The 25,995-nt window shown below is 41.5% G+C and overlaps 3 protein-coding genes across 3 annotated transcripts; all 3 read right to left on the bottom strand.

Moving 5' to 3' along the window:
* Positions 1–4,106: 4,106 nt before the first annotated feature.
* LOC133421576 (uncharacterized) lies at positions 4,107–6,454 on the bottom strand. Its single transcript, XM_061711227.1, has 5 exons — positions 6,386–6,454; positions 6,184–6,280; positions 5,305–5,489; positions 4,911–5,121; positions 4,107–4,228 (listed from the first exon to the last, which is right to left on the bottom strand). The coding sequence occupies exons 1-5, from the start codon at positions 6,452–6,454 to the stop codon at positions 4,107–4,109; spliced, it is 684 nt and encodes a 227-aa protein (XP_061567211.1).
* Positions 6,455–6,517: 63 nt separating this feature from the next.
* LOC133421577 (uncharacterized) lies at positions 6,518–12,124 on the bottom strand. Its single transcript, XM_061711228.1, has 6 exons — positions 11,908–12,124; positions 10,994–11,091; positions 7,367–7,451; positions 7,141–7,275; positions 6,887–7,044; positions 6,518–6,542 (listed from the first exon to the last, which is right to left on the bottom strand). Exons 1-6 carry the CDS (start codon positions 12,122–12,124, stop codon positions 6,534–6,536), a joined length of 702 nt encoding a protein of 233 aa, XP_061567212.1. The 3' UTR covers positions 6,518–6,533.
* A 2,567-nt stretch (positions 12,125–14,691) lies between these two features.
* Positions 14,692–16,820, bottom strand: LOC133421578 (piggyBac transposable element-derived protein 3-like). Its single transcript, XM_061711230.1, has 3 exons — positions 16,633–16,820; positions 15,988–16,219; positions 14,692–15,873 (listed from the first exon to the last, which is right to left on the bottom strand). The coding sequence occupies exons 1-3, from the start codon at positions 16,818–16,820 to the stop codon at positions 14,692–14,694; spliced, it is 1,602 nt and encodes a 533-aa protein (XP_061567214.1).
* Positions 16,821–25,995: the final 9,175 nt, after the last annotated feature.

Genomic DNA, 25,995 nt, shown 5'->3' on the forward strand with positions numbered 1-25,995 from the left:
GAGAGGCGTGATTGGGAGGAACGGCCTCCCCGATCTGAACCCGAGTAGTGTTTTGTTGTTGGACTTCTGTGCGAGTCACAGTTTGTCCATCACGAACACCATGTTCAAGCATAAGGGTGTCCATCAGTGCACGTGGCACCAGGACACCCTAGGCCGGAGGTCAATGATCGACTTTGTTGTCGTTTCATCTGACCTTCGGCCGCATGTCTTGGACACTCGGGTGAAGAGAGGGGCTGAGCTGTCAACTGATCACCACCTGGTGGTGAGTTGGATGCGCTGGCGGAGGAGGAGGTTGGACAGACCGGGCAGACCCAAACGGATTGTGAGGGTCTGTTGGGAACGTCTGGCCGAGCCCTCTGTCAGGGACATCTTCAACTCCCACCTCCGGGAGAGCTTCTCTCGGATCCCGGGGGAGGCGGGGGACATCGAGTCCGAGTGGACCATGTTCTCTGCCTCCATTGTCAACGCGGCGGCTCGAAGCTGTGGACGCAAGGTCTCCGGTGCCTGTTGTGGCGGCAATCCTAGAACCCGGTGGTGGACACCGGAAGTACAGGATGCCGTCAGACTGAAGAAGGAGTCCTACCGGGCTATGTTGGCCGGTGGGACTCCTGACGCAGTAGATAGGTACCGGCAGGCCAAGCGGGCCGCGGCTCGGGCAGTCTTGGAGGCAAAAACTCGGGTCTGGCAGGAGTTCGGGGAGGCCATGGAGGAGGACTTTCGGTCGGCCTCGAGGAAATTCTGGAGGACCGTTCGGCGCCTCAGAAGGGGGAAGCAGTACTCTGCCGGCACCGTTTATGGTGCTGGTGGGGAGCTGTTGACCGCGACTGGGGACATTGTCGGACGGTGGAAGGAATACTTTGAGGATCTCCTTAACCCGACTGACATGCCTTCCACTGAGGAAGCAGAGTGTTGGGGCTCGGAGGCGTGCTCATCCATCACCCAAGCCGAGGTCACCGAGGTGGTTCGTAAGCTCCTCGGTGGCAGGGCACCGGGGGTGGATGAGATTCGCCCTGAGTACCTCAAGTCTCTGGATGTCGTAGGGCTGTCTTGGTTGACACGCCTCTGCGACATTGCATGGAGGAAGGGGACAGTACCGCTGGGGTGGCAAACCGGGGTGGTGGTCCCTCTGTTTAAAAAGGGGGACCGGAGAGTGTGTTCCAACTACAGGGGGATCACACTTCTCAGCCTCCCGGGGAAAGTCTACGCCAGGGTACTGGAGAGGAGATTACGGCCGATAGTCGAACCTCGGATTCAGGAGGAACAATGCGGTTTTCGTCCCGGTCGTGGAACACTGGACCAGCTCTATACCCTCCGCAGGGTGCTCGAGGGTTCATGGGAATTTGCCCAACCAGTCTACATGTGTTTTGTGGATCTGGAGAAGGCATTTGACCGTGTCCCTCGTGCCATTCTGTGGGGGGTGCTGAGTGAGTATGGAGTCCGGGGCCCTCTACTAAGGGCTGTCCGGTCTCTGTATGATCGAAGCAGGAGTCTGGTTCGCATTGCCGGCAGTAAGTCAGACTTGTTCCCAGTGCATGTTGGACTCCGGCAGGGCTGCCCTTTGTCACCGGTCCTGTTCATAATTTTTATGGACAGGATTTCTAGGCGCAGCCAGGGGCCGGAGGGGATCCGGTTTGGGGACCTCAGGATTTCATCTCTGCTTTTTGCAGATGATGTTGTCCTGTTGGCTTCATCAGACCGGGACCTCCAGCATGTGCTGGGGCGGTTTGCGGCTGAGTGCGATGCGGCAGGGATGAGAATCAGCACCTCCAAGACCGAGGCCATGGTTCTCGACCGGAAAAGGGTGGCATGCCTTCTCCAGGTGGGTGGAGAAGTCCTGCCTCAGGTGGAGGAGTTCAAGTATCTCGGGATCTTGTTCACGAGTGAGGGAACAATGGAGCGTGAGATTGACAGACGGATCGGTGCAGCGTCCGCAATAATGCGGTCGATGTACTGGACCGTCGTGGTGAAGAGGGAGCTGAGTCGAAAGGCGAAGCTCTCGATTTACCGGTCAATCTACACCCCTACCCTCACCTATGGTCATGAACTTTGGGTAGTGACCGAAAGGACAAGATCGCGGATACAAGCGGCCGAGATGAGTTTCCTCCGCAGGGTGGCTGGACGCTCCCTTAGAGATAGGGTGAGGAGTTCGGTCACCCGGGAGGAGCTCGGAGTCGAGCCGCTGCTCCTCCACATTGAGAGGAGTCAGCTGAGGTGGCTTGGGCATCTGTACCGGATGCCTCCTGGACGCCTCCCTAGGGAGGTGTTCCAGGCATGTCCCACCGGGAGGAGACCCCGGGGAAGACCCAGGACACGCTGGAGAGACTATGTCTCTCGGCTGGCCTGGGAACGCCTCGGACTCCCCCCGGAAGAGCTGGAGGAAGTGTCTGGGGTGAGGGAAGTCTGGGCATCCCTGCTGAGGCTGCTGCCCCCGCGACCCGGTAACGGATAAAGCGGGAGAAGATGATGAACATGAACAATGTACCATGTATCTAAATAAAATAATAAAACTAAAATAAAAACTAAAATAACTAAAATAATAAAACGTTGTGTTTTTGTAACTAGATAGACATTTTGCTGCCACCAGCACATAGTGTACAGCGAACTTTAATATTGCCATCTTTAGCTGACAAAAATTTTAAATAGTGTCGGTATTTCCAGCTAAAAAATGCGCTTCCCCCTCCTCCATTATTGTTTGTGTCGCTGCCTGTGGGCGCCATAGCCTTTATATATATATATATATATATTGATGTTTAAAGCATCACAGCTCATTGAATCAGGACCCCTGTAATATGACATGTATTGAATCAAAATATTGAGTTCCCACCCTCAGTGCAAGGGGAACATCCCTGAGTTTTCTCTGACTTTCTTGGCCAAATCCCACATCCAGCAAATAAAGTAATAATTAATGTTTTGCTTAAAGGTATAGTTGGTCACACACTCCTCAGCAGAAATTTTTCTACAAAACGGCAAGATATACGGTAAATCTACACTTTTTACACAGAATGGAGAAAACACAATAGGTTTTGAAATATCTAGCGCCCATTGGTCGTTTATATCGTTGAAAGAAAATAGGTTATAGTAGCCCATATGGAAAAGATATATAAAAAACTTATAAGAAGTTTACATCACCTACAGTAGTAAATCTTTAGGCTTTACATATATTGTGTGTCTTATAAGACTTATAAGTCCCATACTATGATAAACTCTTGAAAGTGGCCTCTTTTGCATTCTTTTCATACAAGATAATAAAAAGAATTATGTATGAATCAAGTAAAAATAATGTATGTGGTCTATAAGGAAATTGAACAGCAAATTATGTTTTCCATACATGTTTCATATAATCTTTGTAGTTTTTAATTATATGTCAGTTTTCAAGACATATGCTTTTCTTATATGGAAACATAACATTATATGCAGGTTTTCTGTATGTAAAGTGTACAAAATTTGCAAGGGAATTATGCTTTTTTTAATGTTTTATATAAGTTTGTTATATGTCATCTAATTAAAATGACTAAAACCAGTATAAAAAACCTATATGAGTATGTAGCATTACATATAAGTTTTTTGTATGTTATGGGATATAATGTCATCGTAAACTATATTTTATTTATATTTTTTCTACAATAATTCTTATATATTAGTCTATGAAACTTACAATAGCAGTATATAAAATACATACTTTTTATGTATGAATTCATACAAAATCATACATGTGTCCATAGCCAAAAACATATAAATCACATATTGAAGTGACATGACTTCATTTGACACTATACTGACACTGAAATAGGATCAAACTAAATTACAAACTAGCACAGACTGCCTGGTCAGAATCTATAACAACTCATTTATACCATTACAATTCCCTTCCAGTTACATAAATGCAATCTGTAAATTCAGTCTTTCAATATCTGTAATACTGAAAACATGGCTGTTAGACAAACTTTTGAATTTAACAGACTTTATTAGCAGCGAACAATTATTACAGTGCAAACAATCTCCCCGTAATGGGTAACACCTGACTACAAATCAGTGTGACATAATAACAACAAAGAACTTAACTTCCAGGGGGATAGTATTGATTGAACAAGCAGATTAAGAACAATTTAAGATGATGCTGTGGACACAGCAACATTTCTACTTTTGGTCCGGAGCTCTGTGATCTTGCCATTGATTGTGGTTCCGATGCTGGAGAGCTGGGTCCCAGGCCACCTCTCAAGAGTTGCACCTACATATGAACATACACACACACAAATACCATCTTAGTGCAATTGGTAGTCTGAGGAAGGAAGGAAGGATCATTATATAATATTAATATAATAATATTAATGTTAAATGGTGCCAGACTCTCTTGGTAGCAGTTCTATAGTAGCGTATGAAAGATAAATGGAGAGGCTCACTGAAAAGCAAGATATCACACTATATGACCTTTGATGAATAAATGCCTTTATCACATGAAAGAATATACCTCAGACTAGAAAATGCTTATTGATTTATCTATACATGTTCATTTGTTTATTTGCTTTTGGACATCGAAGATACTCCAAAGGCACTTAAAACAGCAGAGAAAGGGGTAGCTTGCAATGGCATTTCATGATTAGATCAATATTACACTTATATATGATCTATAATAAAAGATCAGATCAGAAGATCAGACAATATTCTATGAATTATGTTCTTCCATTTGGTAGCGGCATTTCTTCATTAACGGTTATACGACAGATATGTTGGATAGTATAGATATGTTCTCTATGCATCTCCCATAGAATTCAACTCAACTGTTACTAAAGTCTGGCACTGCAGAATGTTGGTATGATGACACTGCTTTTAGGTTCCTTGTTTGAAATCATGAGATACAAAAAAGCATGGACTACTGGCAAAACACATAACATAAAAAGCTGAAAACGTACTGTAAATGGCATCCAATTTTTTTTTGTCCAGTGGTAGACGAGCATCTCCTCCGCCTCGTTTGCCCCCTCGAAGATTGCTCAACAGCAGTATCTCCAGTGGGAAGACTGCTGTGAGCAGATGCCTCACAAATACTGTAGCTGAATTTGCATTGAGGGCATAGGTCCACGCCAGTTTCTCAACCATGACTCCAGTCCCAGGATGGATCTCCACCTGTTTAAACAAGGAGACAGGGTGAGCATTTAGGGATCAAATACGAATGTTTTGTTCCGCCCAAGACACTTTAGACATAAAAGCAAATTAGATCAGTCATACTCATTAAAGATATTCTGACAAGCAGTAGACCTAATTTATGCACTGTATTTATTTATTCTTAAGAAGAAAAAAAAAAATCACCTTAGAAGACTGGGAGTCCGTCAGGGATGGAGTAACAGACTCAGACATGGAACTGGGCGGGGTAGATCTGGGGAGGGATGGCGATGAATTTGCCGATGAAGAATAGGAACTTTGGGGGGGCAGCGGTGGTGTGGTAAGGTCCGAATCAAGGATATTCTTCATGGTCCGTAGGATTTCTGGCACATCTGTACACAGTACATCAGAAACAAACAAAACAAACAAACAAAAAGGCTATCATTATTCTTATTCAATACAAAGTACAATATAATACAGTAACAGGGCTCTCAAGTTTCATGAAAAGTTTGTAGTGAGATTACATCTATTAGGGCTGGAGCGACTTGAAATTCTGCGTTTTGGCAGCAGCGGCCCCCGGGCCCAATCCAGACTCCCAATTATTTTTGCTACTTAAAAACCAGTTCAAGTTTACATACTGTTTATAATTGACCAGCATAAATAGAAACGAAAAGAATGGGGTAATCCAATAAGACGAATCCAGCTAAATAAAATAAATTGTTTTATTAAATACATTTAATAAAAAACCCAACAACAAATGGATAATAAGTAAGACACTTTTCACAACAGCGGGGCTCAACGTGTGTGTGTGTGTGTGTGTGTGTGTGTGTGTGTGTGTGTGTGTGTGTGTGTGTGTGTGTGTGTGTGTGTGTGTGTGTGTGTGTGTGAGAATGCGTGGATTTCAGTTTATGAATGGTGTTGTGTGTTTTAAGTGTTTGCAGCAGATTTTGATGCCTTGATGACAGAGCTAGGGGGCTCCCATTTAAAGCACTGTGGCTCAAGGCCAGCCATTTTCACAGTCATGATGGATGAGAGCGTTCCATCCAGGGCCAAACTGTTTCTTGTTTTGGTTTTGTTCAGTCCCACCATGGAGAACACTCTCCGCATCTGCATTGGAGTGTGGAAGCACTAACACCAGTTTGGCAATCTCAGACAGCCGTCCAAATCTGCTCAAACCAGTCACCTTTGAAAAAATGTACCAAGGAGGCCTAATTACACTCTTAAATATTTGCATTTATAAAGTTGATAAAGTAAATGTGTGTGTCAGATGGTGCCGAATATTTCTTACCCTGTTCTTCAGTGGTGACATATTCCTCCAGAAAGCCTCAGTGTCAAACGTGGCTGGGTCTTGGGGCATAGGGATGTCCATCAGTTGATAGTCCAGGAACTCCTCACTGAGCTGATCGTGCTCTTGGGGTCTGTGGAATGGAAGCAGTTCAGGAAACCTAAAGAACACAATGTGTACTGAATTGATAAAGCTACAGTAGGAGAAACAACAAGGTTTGTTTTTCAGATGTGATCATCAAACTTCACAATCTATTCAAAATGTGAAACCCAGTTGCAGTTGGTTTGAATGGTCCTTGTATTGGATTTCATGAACTTCTTGGTTCTGCAGAGCTGCAAGCTTCAGAAACTTTGCACACAACTTGCGGATGAACTTTGTCATCTACAAAGTTGTAATTCAGAAAAGATTTTCAAATGACATTTGAACAATATGTATGAGCAAATGGAAAAATTACCAAGTACAGCACATTATTTGCAGAAGCATAGCTCAACCCTTCCATTTTACCTCTTCATGTAGAAGGAAGATTGAGGACTTCTCTCTCTGGAGTAGGAGGTTTAAGGTGGAGAAGGCTGGCAATGTTGCTTGGTAGAAGAGGAGGTACACCTCTGTTAATGGGTTAGAAAATACATCCACCAGCCTTCTAAACCTTGGTTGTTTCTCATCTGTGAATACAAAAGCATAGGTTGTGCATACCAAATATGTTTACATTTCAGTCTTGTAGTAATCTTGCATTTGTGTCAGTGAAATATGCAGCTTACTTAATGACTTGAAGTAGCTGGTGAGTGGCTCATACTGCTGCAGAAGGCGAGTCAAACACCTCTCCAGGCTCAGCCAACGAATGGAAATGTGTTGAAGTATTTCCATGTACTCGCTTCCATGGAACTCACAGAATTCTGTGACAAGAATGTAACATCCTAAATTTCAGTCTAATGGAAGTCTTCTGCATGTCGTTTGTACTACACTGGTGCTGTTTAAATCACAAACCTGACAGGTAACCCTTACGGTTGGTGCTACCCTTAAACCAGTATCCAACATCCACAGCCAGATCCTCTGGATCAAATCCAGTCACCTGCAATACATGATGTTTTATAATGACATTACATTCAATCACATCACAGATTCATTACACCACATTTTAACAAACTATTTAACCTGGGATTAGGGATTAGCTCTTTACAAACAGTAAAAAATAGGCACACTTTCTGTTCATCGTTTACTCTTTACTCTTCAGACTAAAACTATAATCCAGTGGTGGACCGTCAGGGCCGTCTAGACCTTCTCTGAAGGCCTAAATATGGTGTCTTTAATAATACTTTAGTTTACCTATTGTTAGACTTATCTGAGTTTATACATATTGCCGGGTTGCATTAGAACAAGTATAAGCACCTGTTTATTTACTTTACATTGAGTTGACTGTGTGGCTGTGGCTTAATCCACAGACATGTAGCTCTGTTTCGTTATGGTTTGTGGAGAAAGCACTGGCTTAGAATAGGGGAGAGCTGCTCTCCAAGCTCAAATAACGTTATACACAATTGTGGGCTATTTGGGTAGACAAACTCACATATAAGGATTGGAAAAATACATGATTACTGTTTTCTAGGGCTGTCAAGCGATTAATTTTTCTTTAAGCGTGATTAATGGCTGAATTTCAGTAATTAATCACATATTTGCATGTATAAAATTCTATTATTTTGCATTTCACAACAGTTTTTAAGACCATATTAACAATGTAAAGCAACTCTTACCAGTGTATGTTAATTGGGAATCAAATGAATGCAAAGAAAGTTACTTTATGAACTCAACTTTTGGATTTATTTCAAATAGAACACACATAAATTGTGGTTTATTTGGTAGTGTGACTCATTTTAATTTGATTTGCATCATTAGGTTTCCATACAAAACAGGTGCACCAGCTTCCCACGCTATTCTTTTTTGGTCAATAAACCAAGCATCAGTGAAGGCCAGACTACAAAACCGCCGCTGAATTAATAAAACCAACATTAGGAGACCCAATAAGTGAAGACTTACAGTTTGCCAATGGCTAACCAAGTGAATGATAATAAATTAAGTAGTTACCTACCATTTTACCTTGCTTTGCTTTTCCAACTCGTCTGCAACCTGTGCGTGCACGCGCATCCACGGAACGAGCACGCAGCGGGGGAAAAAACTGCCCAGCAACAAGACATACTATTTTCTGATTGGCTGGTAGGTCGCTGACGCGGGACCGCTGTAAACTCAGCAGAGAAATCTCACCCGTTACGTCTTAATTTCTGTGCGCTCGAATTTATGACTTTTCAGCATGAGAAATGTCAGGTGTGGCGTGTGAGCGTGTGAACTGGTTGAAATGCGTGTGTCTCACGCTCAATGCGTGAGACTTGAGAGCCCTAAATACAGTGTGAAGTGATTTAGAAAAAAATGTATTAGTTAACAAATGGTTTAATGAGTGATATGAACCAATACCTTGAACAACCATCTCCTTCAATTTAGCATTCTCTTCTTTCAGGTCTTTGATCTCCCGCTTTAATACAAATATTGTCTTTCTCAGACTTCTGTCATCTGAAGTAGGCTCTGAACGACAGTACTTCTCAAGGAAATCTTCTGCAGGGTCCTTTCTTGTGAGAGCCTTTGACTTCTGGGTGTCCAGAGAAAGGAAAATAGAATAATTACATAGAAAATAAAAACCAAGCTGATGGTGGCGTTTAGCAGCTTAACTGTACAGACAACAGATTCAGTATCAAAAATTATTAATCCTGTGCATTTTTTAAAGCTAGATAGTAATGGTTATTATCTAGTAGTGCAAACCACTTACACAATATGCTGACATGATTTCACTGAGAAATATGGTAATCACAAAAGAGTTCAAAGTAAATTGATATCACCTTGACGTGCAATGACTGAGTCAGAATCTGAGTCTCGGTGTCAGTTGAGTTATCAGAATCATCCTGATATTTTTGAGGGGGGACTGATACCCTCTTGGTCAGCTCTAGAGGTTCATCTTCCTTCAGCAGTGACTTAAATTTACGGGTTGCCTCAAAACGAGTAGCTAGAGAACAATATAGTATCAATAACACTGCAAACTAAGTAATCATCATATGTACTGCACAACAAATGTGGCAAAGACTCAGCAGGCAATTTAGCACACAATTTAAAACAGGGTGAATCTTGCCCTATTTATGTTTGGACACTAAAAACGTATTCTGTTACAATACAGTAGACCAGGGGTGTCAAAATGATTCCTGAAAGGGCCGTGTGGCGGCAGGTTTTTGCTCCAACCATGCAGAAACACAGCTGACTGGTTTCATTCAATCAACTGAACTGGTTCAGACCTTTAATGAAAACAACTAGTTGATTGATTGGTGGTTGGTTAAAGACATGGAGGGTAAAACTGCACCATCCCAACTTCCTTCCTCTCTCACGTGGGAAGGAAACATTGTATCGGATAACAAACGTATGATTGATATTTTTAACCAGCATTTTGTTCAAATTTCCACTCCACCTGGCTCTGTAACACCTCAGGACCCCTTCCCCAACCTCTCTCCTCTGAGTTCTCCTGACCTAGTCCCTACCCACAGCTTCTCCCTGCAGGATGTCTCTGTGAGGGAGGTTTTTGAAACCCTGAGCAAGCTTGACCCCAAAAAACCACCTGGGCCGGACGGTCTGGACCCCTTTTTTCTTAAAGTTGCAGCCCCTATTATTGCAGAACCCATCACCTACCTTTGCAACTTATCCATACAGTCAGCTGAACTTCCATCTGCCTGGAAGACGGCTTCAGTACGCCCCCTATTTAAAGGGGGAGATCAAGCTGACCCCAACTGCTACCGTCCTATCTCTATTTTACCATGCATAGCAAAAGTACTGGAGAGACTGATCTGCAAACAGCTGGTTCGCTTCCTGAACACCAACAATATTCTGTCTGATTTTCAATCTGGGTTTCGTGCAGGCCACAGCTGTGAGACTGCGACGCTCAAAGTACTTAATGACATCTTCAGTGCTCTGGACTCCAAGCAATACTGTGTGGCCGTCTTCATCGACCTGGCTAAGGCCTTTGACAACGTAGTACATAAACAACTTTTGGTTCGCCTCAACTCTATCGGTGCTTCAAACAGCTCGTTAGCCTGGTTCGAGAACTATCTCACTGGACGCACCCAATTTGTGAAATCTGACTGTAATTCCTCACAACCCCTGTCTATCTTAAATGGTGTTCCACAGGGCTCAATCTTAGCCCCAGTCCTATTCTCAATTTACATAAATGATATAGTTAAATCAGCTGCCAACTCATCTATTCACTTGTATGCCGACGACACAGTGCTCTATGCCACCGGTCCCTCCCCATGCAATCGCCCTGGAAACACTCCAACAGAGCTTCCAAGCCGTACAGTCTGGTTTCTCTGCCCTCGGCCTATCCATAAACCAAACAGCAAAACCAAGGTCATGTGGTTTGGTCGTAAGCACGCTGTCCAAGATGGTACCATTCTGGCTGCTGACGACCATAAACTTGACCTGGTATCCTCTTATAAATATCTGGGAGTCTGGATAGATAGCAGCCTGTCATTCACTGAGCACTTATCCTCTCTGCAGTCAAAAGTGAAGGCCAGGCTCAGCTTTCTTTACCGTAACCGCTCCTCGTTCACTGCCACTGCCAAACGCTCCTTGGTCCAGCTCACTGTGCTTCCACTTTTTGATTACGGTGACGTCATATATAGATCTGCCTGCAAAGGAGCACTTGAACGGCTCAACGTTCTCTACCACTCCGCCATTCGATTTGCTACCAACGCCCCATACAGGACCCATCACTGTGACCTCTACACCCTGGTAAACTGGCCCCCCCTGGAAACCAGGCGCAACATGCACTGGCTGATGCTGGTATTCAAAACCCTCCTAGGTCTTACTCCTCCCTACCTAACACAGCTTCTGCATCTGCGCCCTCCCCCTATACACAACACCCGTTCTGCCCCTCTCATCCTGTTAAATGCCCCACGGTCGCACTCTTCCCTGGGCCGTTCCTCCTTCCAGGTTGCTGCTGCCGACAGCTGGAATCAACTCCAAAAATCCTTACAGTTACAAACTCTTACTTCTGTCAACTCCTTCAAAAATGTCATAACTAAATCCATGAAACATACCTGCAGCTGTCCCAGCCAAAGCTCTCTCTGATTCTGTCACCTCACTAACCTGACTAGCTGCTGTTGTTTTGTTACAGTCTCATTTATTCCTTTTCTGTTGTGTCACTGTTGTTGTATGTGCTTTTATTGTCTACTGTATATCTTAATGTTACTCCCCTTCTCCCTTCCCCTTAGGAGATCTTTCACCTCCTACCAGGCCATTGCCTTAAATAAGAATGTATTCTTAGCAATTCTTGCCTGGTAAAATAAAGGTTTACTACTACTACTACTACTACATTGACTAAAACAAGTCAGCTGTGCTGCTGCACAGTTGGAACAAAAACCTGCAGCCACACTGGCCCTTTCAGGAATCAGTGCAGTAGACAATCTAATAACCATCTAATAACAATTTCATCAGTAACTTACCACTGACAAAAACAACAGTGCCTCTGTAGTGAGGCCACCTTCCTCGTGGTTTCTTCCCATGGCGCCATTCGATAACGGCTGAGTAGGTGGATATGGGATTCCCATGCTGGTCCATCTTTGAATCATCATATCCCCGAATGGTATCAGTTTTTACTTCACTGAGCTTCCCAGAATCCTCCCCTTCACTCCACTGCACCACAGCAAACTTCCTCTCCATGTGCTCTGACGTGATCAAATAAATAAAATCATTGCTTAGCTTAGCAATCAATAAATGGCTGACAGACCACCAGACAGATAATGTTATAAATGCTAACTATTGTTTCTGAAAAAAAAAAAATTCTATATATTCTCAGTGTTTCCCCTAGAATTTTTTTCAGGCCCGGTGGTACCCACCGAAAAAACCCTAAACAGACGAGGCGCGTGGGAGGGCATATTGGACATCTGATATGCAGCAATAAAACAAAGTTTTACATTAAAAATCATTGTAGGCCTATATTGGTGAATGATATCACTTCAATGAAATCATTAGACTTCATCTAACCTTTAACCAAAGTGTCATGGGCCTGAAAGGCTGCAGTGTGCTGGTCTGACCCCATATGAGCATTGAGCACATCTCTCTATATATTTCAGAGGGGATCTCTATGAAAAGCTTGTGCTGACGGCATATGCCACAAAACATCCCTATTCACAATTGAGATTATATCAGTTATAAATAATTTAAACATTGTAGACGATTTTTTTCCCCGTTTTGTTATAACAGAGTTACATGCATTTGACTGGGGAAAAAATGAACCTTTAGTGGTTCTAGTGGAAAGACAATCTATTGTCTGTGTTATTTTCATCATTATTGCTTACCAAAAAAAGAAGCTCAATCAGAACAAAAATGTAAGCTAAACCACAAGCAGAACCTACGGCGTAGGGTACGCGGCGACGCGCAACGTACGGTGCGTGTCGCCGCGTACCCTACGCCGTAGGTTCTGCGTCGGTGTAACGCGGAACCATAAATCAGCCTTGACGCGCTCATACGTGTCCTGGCACTAGGACCCCGCGGACGCCTGGTGTGTCGTCATGTACATGACGCTGCATGCACGTTCTCCCCGTTCTCCCGTGCCGGCTTCACTGTTGGCTGCAGTACCCCCAACGGCCGTCGTGGTGAAGGGTGGCGCTAGAGAGTCTCATTTCTTAAAAGGAGCCTCATGCTCCTTTAAGATTAAACGTCTGGTTGACGATAACACCATTGTGATAGTGGCAGTGGCCCTAGGGATTGCAGCTTTGGAGGTATGACCCCAGCCCTCAGGCTAAAAAATACACATATATTCATATTTACATTTGTTTATTTCACTCATTTTCCCCTCAGATTTGTGCCATGACTGTCTCCATGACCCTGTACTGCAGAATAAAATCCACAAGAGCCTAATGAAAGACTCACATAACACCCTTTTTTTTACTGTATTTAAATATAACAGAGTAAAATTATGAATGTGAATCCTCTATTAGTGTACTTAAGAAGACTTATTGACACACCAGTTATGATAAATGTCAAGGAGGGCTTCTAACATCATCATGTGGTCAGTTAATGAGAAATTAGATGTTGCATTCACTCTGATAATGAAACAAACCTTATATTTCTGGTTCACTGCTTTCAACGGGCAGCACGGTGGCTTAGTGGTTAGCACTGTTGCCTCACAGCAAGAAGGTCCCCGGTTTGACTCCCAGGCCCAGGCTCTTTCTGTGTGGAGTTTGCATGTTCTACCCGTGCTTGCGTGGGTTTCCTCCGGGTACTCCGGTTTCCTCCCACAGTCCAAAAACATGCATGCTAGGTTAATTGATGATTCTAAATTGCCCGTAGTTGTGAGTGTGTCTGGTTGTTTGTCTGTATATGTGTCCCTGTGATGGACTGGTGACCTGTCCAGGGTGTAACCCCTGCCTCTCACCTGAAATGAGCTGGGATAGGATCCAGCAGACCCCCGTGACCCTGCAAAGGATAAAGCGGGTATAGATAATGGATGGATGGAATGGATGCTTTCCACGTTTTTTTTCGCAATGGTGGAGCTTGTAAAATAGTGACATGTTATTTGTTAAATGATTGATTTTGGAATAAAGTTCACATTTACAGTTTAAAAATTCCTGTGTTTTTTGGACATTGGTGGGGGTCTTGCTGGATTCATCAACTGTTTCAAGGACGTTTCAAACAGGAAAAAGAAGCACCAAATGAAAGTGATCTACAAAAGTTTTTTTCATTATACACTCTTTAAAAAGGCAAGCAGGCCTTATAATAAGCATTTAGGGGTTCAAATTGCGTTTTAAGATAATCACACCAACTTTCCATTTTAAATAAAATGATATTCGATTTATTACAGTAATTATTATTATTACAGCGTTTTTAACCCTTAAACAGGCAGGAGTGGAAAATGAGTTGTAAAAAATAATTTAATGTCACTACTTATCTCATTTGCCCCTAAGTAAAACATTTCCACAATTAAAAAAATTTTTTTTTGTATATTTTAGATTTTATGAGTTGTATCTCCCAAGATACGTTGCCCTATTAAGGTATAAACGGAGTCAAAATGGTAAACATTTCAATATTTAATTTGATGAACATATATTATACATTGTTGTCATTTACATCATACATACTCATTTTAAAATTGATTTCTTTCAGTTTTACCAATGAAACCTCCAACAGGAACATCTTTCATCACCTTTTGGTGCATAAAAAGTAACGTAAAAACAAGACAAGGCACATAAAAATGAACCACGATGCCTCTCACTTCCTCTCTTTATTCACTTTTTGTGGAATATTTGGAAGCAGTTGCGTGGGCTTTTCCCAGTGACGATGCACAGGCGAACACCACATTTCTGACAGTAGATTGTTGTCTGTCCATCTGAGCAAAACCTGCACCTTCCCTTTTCAATGAAAACCGGGAAGTGATCCACTTGATCATAGCGGACATCAGCCACAGGTCTTGGGGTTGTTGGTCTTTGGATGCACCTGGTGGGACTGTGCATATCCTCCTCCCTTCCCTTGGAGGGCCTTCCCTTCTTCTTTCCACCGTTGATAAGGGCATCTGCAACCTCCAACCTGAATGTCTTCAGCTTTTTGTGCTTTTGCATACCAAGGCTTTTGGCATCTCGGCGATAGAGCAGCCATCCATTGTTGATGGCTATATCAGCCATTTGCCAAAAGAGGCACATGTACCACCGGTGTGATTTTGCAGGGGTGCGGTACAAGGCCACCATCATGTCAGCAAGGTCAACTCCTCCCATGTGGACATTGTATTGGGACACAATGTTTGGGCAAGGAACACCAACTCTTCTTCTCTTCTCTCTGTAGAATTGTCTGACTTCTTTAAGAGGGCTTACAGCAGCACAGGAGCTAGCTAGAGTGACTGCTTTGTTGTCAACCCATTTTACAACAGCCACTTCTGCCTCATTATCCACCCTGTAGTCATAGCTGCCCCTTCCTTGCCTCAGCAGAGCACGGTCATCCTCAAGGATGCATCCCTTTAGCCTGTTCTTGCGGATGGTTCCCAGACTTCGCAAGCCAAAGGACTCCTTCAGGTGCACAATGAGTGGTAGAGAGGTGAAAAAGTTGTCAAAATAGACCACACACTCTGAGGGGTTCCTGATGGTCTTGCAGAGTTGAACAACAACATTGGCTCCAACTCCAATTTCTTTGACAGGACCCTGTGCTATGCCAAATGTGCTCTTTCCAGTGTATGTGAGGAAATCATACACTATCCCAGAAACACCTGCTCGAACAAAGATCTTGATACCCCAATGGTGAGGTTTGCTTGGAAGATATTGTCGGAGAGACCCAGCCTTTGTTCCCTTGTAAGGGACCATCATCTCGTCTATGGAGAACTGGTTCTCACTATCAATTTCCAGGCATTTCTTCCTTACATGCTCCATCACTGGTGTGACTTTGCAGAGCCGATCCTGGGCAGGGTTCGATGTTTCATTATCCTGAAAGTGGATGAATCTTGAGAGGCATTTAAACCTTTTTACCGGCATCACATCAGCTATTTTGGGATAACGTGTGCCTTCTGCCCAATAATCATCCATAGATGGCATTTTTACCACTCCCATGATTAGCTTAATGCCAACAAATGACTTGAGCTCTTCCAAAGTGGTGTTAATGCTGGCTCCAATTTGTTGACAACTGTAGAGATTTGTCTGTTCAGCAATATGCTGAAACAGATAGTCATCAAAAAAACGGGCAAAGTAGCTACGAGGAGGATACAGCTCATCAGGTGTTCTGAATTCACTGGCAGTTGCTGTTGACTGGTGCTCAAACCTCTTCTTCCTCCAGCTGTGAAAAAAAACACAGAGAGGTAGTACGTGCACAGTTATGAAATGAGTTAACTTCTTACTTTGTCAATATTTATACAGTAAGTACCCCAGATACTAATCTCTCCCTTATGATGAACTACACACATTATTCTTATAAATCCAAAACCCAAAATACAGACAAAACACAACATGTACATTGTGCAGGCATGCATTGTGTACAACTGTGCAATGCTGTGTGGACAAAGCCGTACTGTATAAGAAGCAAGTACAGACTGAAGTTAGCTGGTTAGCATTCCAAGTTCAGTAAATATTACGACCACACAATAGGTTTGCGTTTTTCACATCATATATTACATAATTAGATACAATTATTATGGTTTGCACTTAAGAGGTTTCTGCAAGATCTCACATGTAAGTGTCCCTAGCTGTCACCTGAATCCCTTGGCTTTTTTGGACTTTTGATCCGTCTCCTCCTCCTCCTCAGTAGAACTATCCTCACTTGCTGCCGCTATCTCTTGCTGCCTGAAAATGACTTCCTCATCTTCACCACTGACTGAGTCTGAGTCTGAGTCTGAAGAGCTTGCAGGGATCTCCTCAATCACTCTCATCCTCTCTCTCATTTTTGTACCCGCCTTGCCATAAAAAGAGCTAACTGTGATGCCCTGCAGGAAAATATATAGAACAAAATATATGGTTATACTGTCATAATGTACATACATGTACATGATAATATCTGTTTTTGCAGTGAATATTAACACATCTTGCAGTTTTAAACTAAATCTTGAATAATACACATTGACCAACTTTCTACCATTTCTACCCCTAATCTGGCAACATATCTTGTGGGATACATACATTTCAAAAGTTGCTAAATAACACTACAAACACAGTTAGAACATTTTTTCTTCATTAGCACATTATGACAACAGTCATAATTAGTTTTATGAATTTATATTATTGTTTTATTGAAAATAACTATGATTAATATTTAATTACTTTCCCCCCGGGAAGTAGGTCCTGCACCACTGGCAGCCATGATGATTTCTGATCAGGCTGACTAAACGATGACAGATAACCTGAACCTAATCATGTGACCTACATACCATACCTGCCAACATTGGGCTGTGAAAAAGAGGGAGATTTTCTGGGGTAGCGGTTGGAATGCTCCACTCACAACATCCCCACCCTGATATAAACAAGGCGACTTTTAATGAGCTTTAAATCCATAGCTACAATGAAATATGCTAAAATGTACCTCCCAAAATGATTCTACAGTCTTCTTGGAGCCAAATAAGTTTAGTATTAATAACAATTAAATACAATATTTGTAGAATTTTCCAGGTTCCCTTTGTCACCCAAGGACCTGTTGTAATTGTAGGTGTCAGACTTTGCAGCTTCAATCACTTTCTTGGAGGGTACATACTTGTGGCCAGGGCTGGTATGGTTAATCTTGCAAGAAAGGAGTGCGCAAAGAGTAGAATTATCCATACTCATTGTGTTTTCTGTGAGGATCTTTTTCACCATGCTGAATGACCTCAGAGTATTGCCTTCATCAGTGATGTCAGATTTGTAAAGCTCTCCTCTTTCCCTAGAAGAACCCAGAACCTTCAACTCTCTCTTCCTGTGGGAGATCCTTGTTGCTACGACTTGATTCTCCACCAACTCTTCCCTCAGCTTTTTTTCAAAGCATTTTCTCAAACAAAACAAATTTTCAAATTTTCAAATAACAAAATAACATATTTTAACCATTTTCCAAACAATAAAATAACTGAAAAAATCTGAAAAATGGTTCAAATATGTTATTTTGTAACTTGAAAATTTTAAAATATGTTTATGTAATGCTTTGCTGATGAGAGAATATATTTCTCTATTTTATTTTTATATAGGATATATATAGTTTTTCGGCACTACCTTGTTCTCTATAGCTGATATAACATGAATTACTCCTATGTGGGATCAATAAAGTTCTTATTTTTGCCATCTGAGAAAATTAAATATATTATATTTGGTGCCTAACTGTTTCCCAAGTATATTAGTGCGTGTGTGAATGAATAAATGAGACGTAAAACGTAAATTCCTTTGTAGAAAGGCGCTTTATGAAAATAAGTCAATTTACTTGTATTAGTTTACAGGGCAGTCTTGCCACATCCAATATTGCGGCGACGTTGACGTATTGGCAGCTCCATGGGGCGGAGCTTGGATGTAGGCAGTGCTTTTGGGTTGGGTTGCCAGGTTTGTCAGGAACCCGTTAATATAATACATCCATGCGGAACCCCGACACGTGAAACACCATTGACTCATTTCACTTTAAAATCGGGAGATAAGCGGGAGAAATTACAAATCGGGAGCAGGGCGGGAGAAATGGTTGAAAATCGGGAGACTCCCGCTTAAATCGGGAGTGTTGGCAGGTATGCCTACATACTAACACAAGACAAGACTTTTGATAAATGATAAGTTAATTGGTGAAAACTTCCAATCAAGCCCCCTACAGGATGTTAAAGACATTGTATCTCCTGGTGCACGATGCCTGTTTAAGGGTTAAGTCAAATAGAAAAACCTACTATCGCCGCCAGAGGGCGCTCGATACTCGACTACTCTAACTCATAATGGCATTGTATCCATATGAAAGAGGCAAATAGCGTTTCACCTTTTTGTTTATTTGTTTTTTGACGTAATGAAAATGAATTAAACTTGTCAATAAATAAGAAAGAATTATATCTATATTATTATAAAGAATAGACACACATACATTGACTGAAAGGAGATTAGCGCGCAGGGATATCGCATGGAGACGCAAAAAACTGATGAAACGGATAGAGCAAGTTTCCGCTTTCATGATCCACAATGCCTCCCGATTTTCTCCGGATATCATAATATTGATATTACACGACAAACCCCGCTGTGAGTTGTTCATGTTTCCTCCAGGTTTCATCTGACTTTATTGTGGTGGAAACGCACTGCTATTGATATTTCCAGACAGAAGCTGTAGACTGTCATTTAACCCTCCTCTTGTGTCACCTTTCTGTTATCATCTCCTGTTAGAGGGTCGGTTTTGACCCATGTATTAAGCTATATCAGCTATAAAATACACCTAAAACAATAAACTATCATCCAATTTGTTTCTCATCTCTTGGTAACCTTGTTGGGCTTCCATGAAACGGTTGGTTTTAATACTTTTGGTGTGGGACTCTGGGCCTTTTTTGTCAGTATTGATTTCGATTAAAAAAAAAGTTAAATGAATCTCAAGAGAATCATATTGATAAATAAAAGATTCTTGTGTAACCTGTATGTTAATGAGGAAAATACAACACATCTCCTAAATAAATCTGTTTTATTTATGTTTTAATTTTCATATTAACAACAAAAATAACATATGTATATTTACATCATGAAAAGGCAAAAGTATTTTTTGCAGCTTGTTGCAACAACCACTTCTTCGGAATTCTCAAATGATCCATCCACAGCGTTTGTCGCTGTCATAGTCCATATTTTCTCTGTGGTTGGAGCTGGTGGGAGTAGAGGAGACCTCCATGAAGATGCGGGGAGGCGGGAGCGGGAGTCTCTCCATCACTGGATTAGAAACGTGGAATGTAGGGTGGACCCCCATGGACCGGGGAAGCTTCAGGACTGCAGCAGGTTGATGACTTTGAGGATGTTGAAGGGACCAATGAACTGAAGATCCAGCTTTTTGGAGTCACTCCGAAGAGGAAGGTCCCAGGTTGATAATGAGACGTCGAATAATCAGGTTGGAGATTCGAAATGGATAAACTGAAGCAACCTTCTGTCCGCAAAGGTAAAACTTTAGCAGCAGATCGTGAGTGTCATGAATCAGACGTAGCTGAAACCAGCCAACTTGAATAACCTGTTGTGCCTGTCGCGCTGCGTGAGCCTCGACTCTTGGACTATCATCATCCATAGTTGTAGTTCCACGTTTGATTCTACGATCAACGTCTCCAACCACTTCCTCGTGTTTCTTGAATGATCTGCAGCGTTTGTAGCCGGCATAATATTCAGAAAAACTTCGGTTAGAGTTTGGAACTTGCGCCAACTGTTTTCACCTCGGGTCTGTGTTTGCTGCCCGATCTTTGGAACTTATATTTATTTGGTTTGGGTTTGGAAATTAACTCAACGATACAGGACAATAGTAAGAATGATTTATTCTAAGTTTAATGTCTCTTTGTCAGAGAACCATGTTACGGTCCTTGTCAGAGAAACATGTTACGGTCCTTCATTTTTATGGATTTCTTTCTCTTTTTACGCACAGATGTATTTCCCGCTGACAATAACTTCAGCCCGATGTACACCGCTCTCTGCCTCTTTTTCTTCGTGTAAATTTGAAATGGGTGGAAATTCATGATGATAAATAAAATATTGTTGTGTAACCTGACTATATTGGTCAATTTCGACCCATATATATTTACATCAAGAAAAGGCAAAAGTATTTTTTTCAACAATAGAACTTTGATATAAAGTGGAAAAATTAAAAGTAGACTAGCCCAAGAAACATAATATAGATTTGCATGTTCAAATAAATGACAACCAAGCAATTGGAAAAACTTCGGTTAGGTAACCGAAGTTTTTGGCATATATGCCAAATATGCCAAAAACTTCGGTTATGCCATTGTATGCCAAAAACTTCGGTTAGGCACCTAACCGAAGTTTTTGGCATATAAAACATATGAATGAATTCATATGCCATTTTGGCATATGCCTATGAAAAGATTTGCATGCTCAAATAAATGACAACCAAGCAATTGGAAAAACTTCGGTTAGGTAACCGAAGTTTTTGGCATATATGCCAAATATGCCAAAAACTTCCGTTAGGTGCCAAACCGAAGAAATTTCCAACCGGTTGGAAATTGCGCCGCCTGTTTTCACCTCGGGTCGGTGTTTGCTGCCTGATCTTTGGAACTTATATTGATTTTTATTTGGTTTGTGTTTGGAAATTAACTCACAACTGTCATTAGCCAGCGACTCCTTCGTGAAATGTCTGTTTGATCTGATAAAACGACGGCCCAGGCTGGCCCCATGTGCGTACCCCTCATTTATTCTTTTTGGCCGGGATCTCCATCTCCTTTTGGTTCTTTACTTTTGGGTTAACCCTTTTCGTCGTTTGTTTTCTTACCGGCAATTTAAAAATTTAAAAAAAAAAAAAAAAAAAAAATGTTTTCAACCCTTGACATTTTTGTGTGGCGTCCTTAATGTGTTGTCTCTGGTTTAAATTAAGCCCGATCTCTGTGCCTCTTTTTCTTCGTGTAAATTTGAACCGGGTGGAAATTCAGGTCTATCTGAGCATTTACTCCGGTATTCTGGTTCAGTTGGTCTCCGTACTTCTAGTCTTCACCGAGCAAACTTGGGCTCATCTGATGTTCACTGGTGAAAAGTTTTCCAGGGGGAATTCCAAATTTGTAAAAAGCTTGAGTTTGATGAGTGAACGCTCCCTGCAACTCGATTATATCACCGAATAAAACACATGGTGAATTGGAGATCCACATTTATGCACAGTGCTCCTTCACTCATTACTGTATTCCCTAACAGTTGTACTGGCTCATAATTTATAAGGGTGTAACACTCAAACGTTGGTATGCAGTTGACTGAATTAAAAAGTTTTGCGCTCTGTTAAGACTTATGCCACTTTAATGGAATAGGGATCAATATTTTATAGTTAATTTGTGTGGAACACTCCAAAGTTTTTTTTTTTTCTATTTAACATTTGCAAAAAGTATAATGATTACAAATCTTCACATTATGCAATTTCAAGTTGAATTATAACATATAAAGAGTATAAATCAAATAAAAAAATGAAACAAAACAAAAAGCACAACACATTATAACCAGCCAGGGGGGATGAAATTATAACAGAAAGCCAAAACATTTACATACATTTCTGGTTTTGATTGCTTTTGAATTTGTATAAACTTAATAGAGTCCACTAATTGAATTCACAATGAAAAGTAAAAAAAGAGGTTTTTTGTAAGAATTTGGATTTGTGGATGTGGAATTTTGCAAGGATAATCAACAAATTAATAATAAATGTTTATTTTGGCTTTGTTCTAATCGGTACAAAAACACCAAACAACACATCCTTCCAAAATAATTTGAAATCAGTTTCAATGCTTTCAGACACAAAATTACAGCCAGAATAAGTGAGCTGGCATATATCCCCAATTTTTTCGATTTCAATTTTAAGTTTTTCGGTTTCGGCAGTGTTACAACAGCGAGTGTTATGAACCACGCAAATGTATTGTGTTTCCACTGCAAGAAAAATCTCTGCAAAGAACACACGAAAAGTGTCACCTTTTGCCACACCTGCCTCTAAACACATACATACACAAGCCTGTTCTTGCATACAAAGGCTTTTTCTCTGCTTTAGCTTTGAATTAATTTTGGAATTGGTAGTTGATTTTTGTTTGTTTGATTTGCTTGGTTGTCATTTATTTGACCATGCAAATCCATATTATATTTCTTGGGCTCGTCTACATTTAATTTTTTCCACTTTATATCAAAGCCCCAGTTTGCTCGGTGAAGACTAGTAGACAAACTGAACCAGAATACCGGAGTAAATGCTCAGATAGACGTGAATTTCCACGCCGTTCAAATTTACACGAAGAAAAAGAGGCAGAGAGCGGTTTAGACAAGGACGGATTATCATGACCACGGGCCCTGGACACAAACTCGCTATGGGCCCCTACCTACAATAATATCCTACGTGCACGGTGCACGCCCTCCCCAATCACTCAGTTTGGTCACACAATGGCGCAGAGAATCCACAATCACACCGTGTGATTGTGGATGGCGGAGTGGCGGAGTGCGGGTCTCATTACCGAGGGGGCGGAGCATTCTCCATGGGCCCTTATGATAGTCATTTTAACGTTTAACAACATCATCCTACCCATCAAACAACATTTATTCTCACTTTTATTGAGCTAAGCCTAGGCCTATGCTGCAGAAAGCAGAGTAAAGTCACAAACTTGTTCAGAAGAACACACACACACACGCACACGCACACGCACACACACACACACACACACACACACACACACACACACACACACACACACACACACACACAGAGGCCTGACAGCTGTCAATCACACGGCGCTGAAAACTCAGATCACGGACTGACTCAATTCCATCTTTGATACAGCTTAAATACAAAAAAAAAAAACATTACACAATCTATTTAGATAGATATAGACACAGCGGTCTATAACATCATTTCTGAGCTCTATAACAGAGAATAGACTCGGCGGTCTAGTTGACAACAACACAAAGCTCATTCAAATAGGCAGGTGGTCAAGAATACACAACATTCTGATAAAGACATTATTTATGAAGGTTACACTGACTCACCAATGGTAGTCTTCCATAAAACTTTGTACATGCTTAGTCCTCTTTTAAAGTTTAGCGCCGCAAATTTGCCGAGTCGGCAAATTGGCTCTAACTGTTAAGGCTGATTTATGGTTCCGCGTTAAACCAACGCAGCGCCTACGGCGTAGTGTACGCGGCGATGCGCAGAGGATCTGCGTCAATTTAACGCGGAACCATAAATCAGGCTTTCCAGCCAATCAGCGTTGGCTCACGGCCTTGATGCGTTCAGGACAGTTGTAAAGTAAGAATTAATCTACACTGGCCGCAAAATGCACATTTTATCGTAATTATAGCCTACAATTTACGATTATATATGAACGTATCACACAATCACACTATCATTGGGCCCTATGAGCTTGTAAATTTATTTTAATTTACACATAAAAAAAAAAAAAATGTTTGAAAGCCGAGGGCCCCCATTGGCTCCAGGGCCCTGGGCACACGCCCACTTTGCCCATGCGGTAATCCGTCTATGGGTTTAGATCGGGCTGAAGTTATTGTCAGCGGGAAATACATCTGTGCGTAAAAAAAGTTGGAGATTGCGCCGCCTGTTTTCACCTCGGGTCTGTTCGCTGCCCGATCTTTGGAACTTATATTTATTTGGTTTGTGTTTGGAAATTAACTCATAACTGTCATTAACCAGCGACTAATTGGTGAAATGCCTGTTTGATCTGATAATGTGAATAAAACGATACAGGACACCAGTGATTCATTCATAAATGATCTTTGTCAGAAAACCAGAGACGACAACACATTAAGGACGCCACACAGAAATGTCAAGGGTTGAAAACACATTTTATTTTTTATTTTTAAATTGCTGGTGAGAAAACAAACAACGAAAAGGGTTAACCCAAAAGTAAAGAACCAAATGGAGATGGAGATCCCGGCCAAAAAGAACAAAAGAGGGGTAAGCACAGGGCCAGAGAGAAGAACGGGAGAAAAACCCAGAATTTACCTGTGGGAGAAGGAAAAGAGAGTCGGAGCACTTACCCAGTGGAGGTCCAGAGCCAAGTGATTGAACGAAGGAGAGTTACGTCGGTAAGACGAGCCAATTATTCAATGAAAAAATAAAAGAACAGCTTGTTGACGCTTGCCGTCGTCGTCCATTCTGAATGCGAGCTCTATGCTTAACAGGCTAACCGCTTTCATTCGGAGAGCTGCTGCAAGGCCGACTTCGGCGTGGTCAGTCGTGATATACACAGAGCAACGGTGAGAAATGTGTTTTTTGCTGCTCTGGTGCTATTTTCCCTTTATTTTCCGTGTGCTGGGAGAAAGCAGTGGTGATGTTAAGCTTTTCAGAGTTAATTTAAATGAGTAATGGTGCAACATTTCTGAATATTATGCACATTGAGTTTAATGTTTTTTTCTAATGTGAATATAATTAAAGGGGAAGCGTTTTATTTTCTTTATGCCAATTTAAGGGAGAAAAAAGAGTAAATTGATGTGTTGTGATGACTGTAAACCAATATTTTATTTTATGGAAGATATTTATGTTATTTTTACTGAGTTTAAAGCAACTAGAGGGTAATTTTTGGTGCAGATTTCTCACATGAACAGGCCTATAGTGTGAGTAAATTAAGCACGCTTCTTTAATACCTCTGAGTCTTAACTCAAAATGTGTTTGCTGTAATTTGCACATCGTTCTGATATGTTTATGATAAATTTTATTTTGAATGATAATGGTTACTTACCATATAGTATTGAAACTGTTTACAAGAACAGGTAAATGTGTGAGCACTTTAATGTTCTCATAAATGATAAACTCTAGACTAAATGTTGTACAACAAAACAGAAAAAAGAACCAAAGACAGATTTAAGATTTGAACAGAGATGAAGGTTTGTGTCAGAGTTAGATGTAATATTGTGCATCTTTTAACTTTTCATATTCCTAGTGATGCATCTGAAAATGAATAGTGTTGAATGTATTGTATGACCCTGTCTTCAGGTCAGGTTTTTTAAGAGGACTAAAGAGTCCGAGGATTCAGGACAACTTCCTGCTGAACCAGATGGCGAGCCAACTACCCTGAAGGAAGATCAGCACCGAGGAGATATCCACGTACACATTCATTCACACGCACATGATACACTTACATTACACAAGGATCCTTGGAACCAGGTGACTTGCAAAACCTGGAACAACTCTTTTTTTTCTATTTTAAGGGCCCCAACGGACACTTTTTTTGGTTTAGTGTGCACACTACTTTTTTCATTTTTCTACGGTTTTGATAACAATTTTGGTACCTTGTAAATAACTTGTTCACTTGGAAAAAATATTATAGCAGTGGCTACTCAACTCTTGTGTGCCTGTCTCATTATTGTTGCTCAATACCGTGGCTCCTCTCGAATTTAGCGTTTTCTGATCCTGGTCCAAGTCTTATAACTACTCCAAGTTGTTATTATACTGTAATTCACTTTTATAAGTCT

This window comes from Cololabis saira, chromosome 21 (genome assembly GCF_033807715.1).
Source record: "Cololabis saira isolate AMF1-May2022 chromosome 21, fColSai1.1, whole genome shotgun sequence".
NCBI lineage: Eukaryota > Metazoa > Chordata > Actinopteri > Beloniformes > Belonidae > Cololabis > Cololabis saira.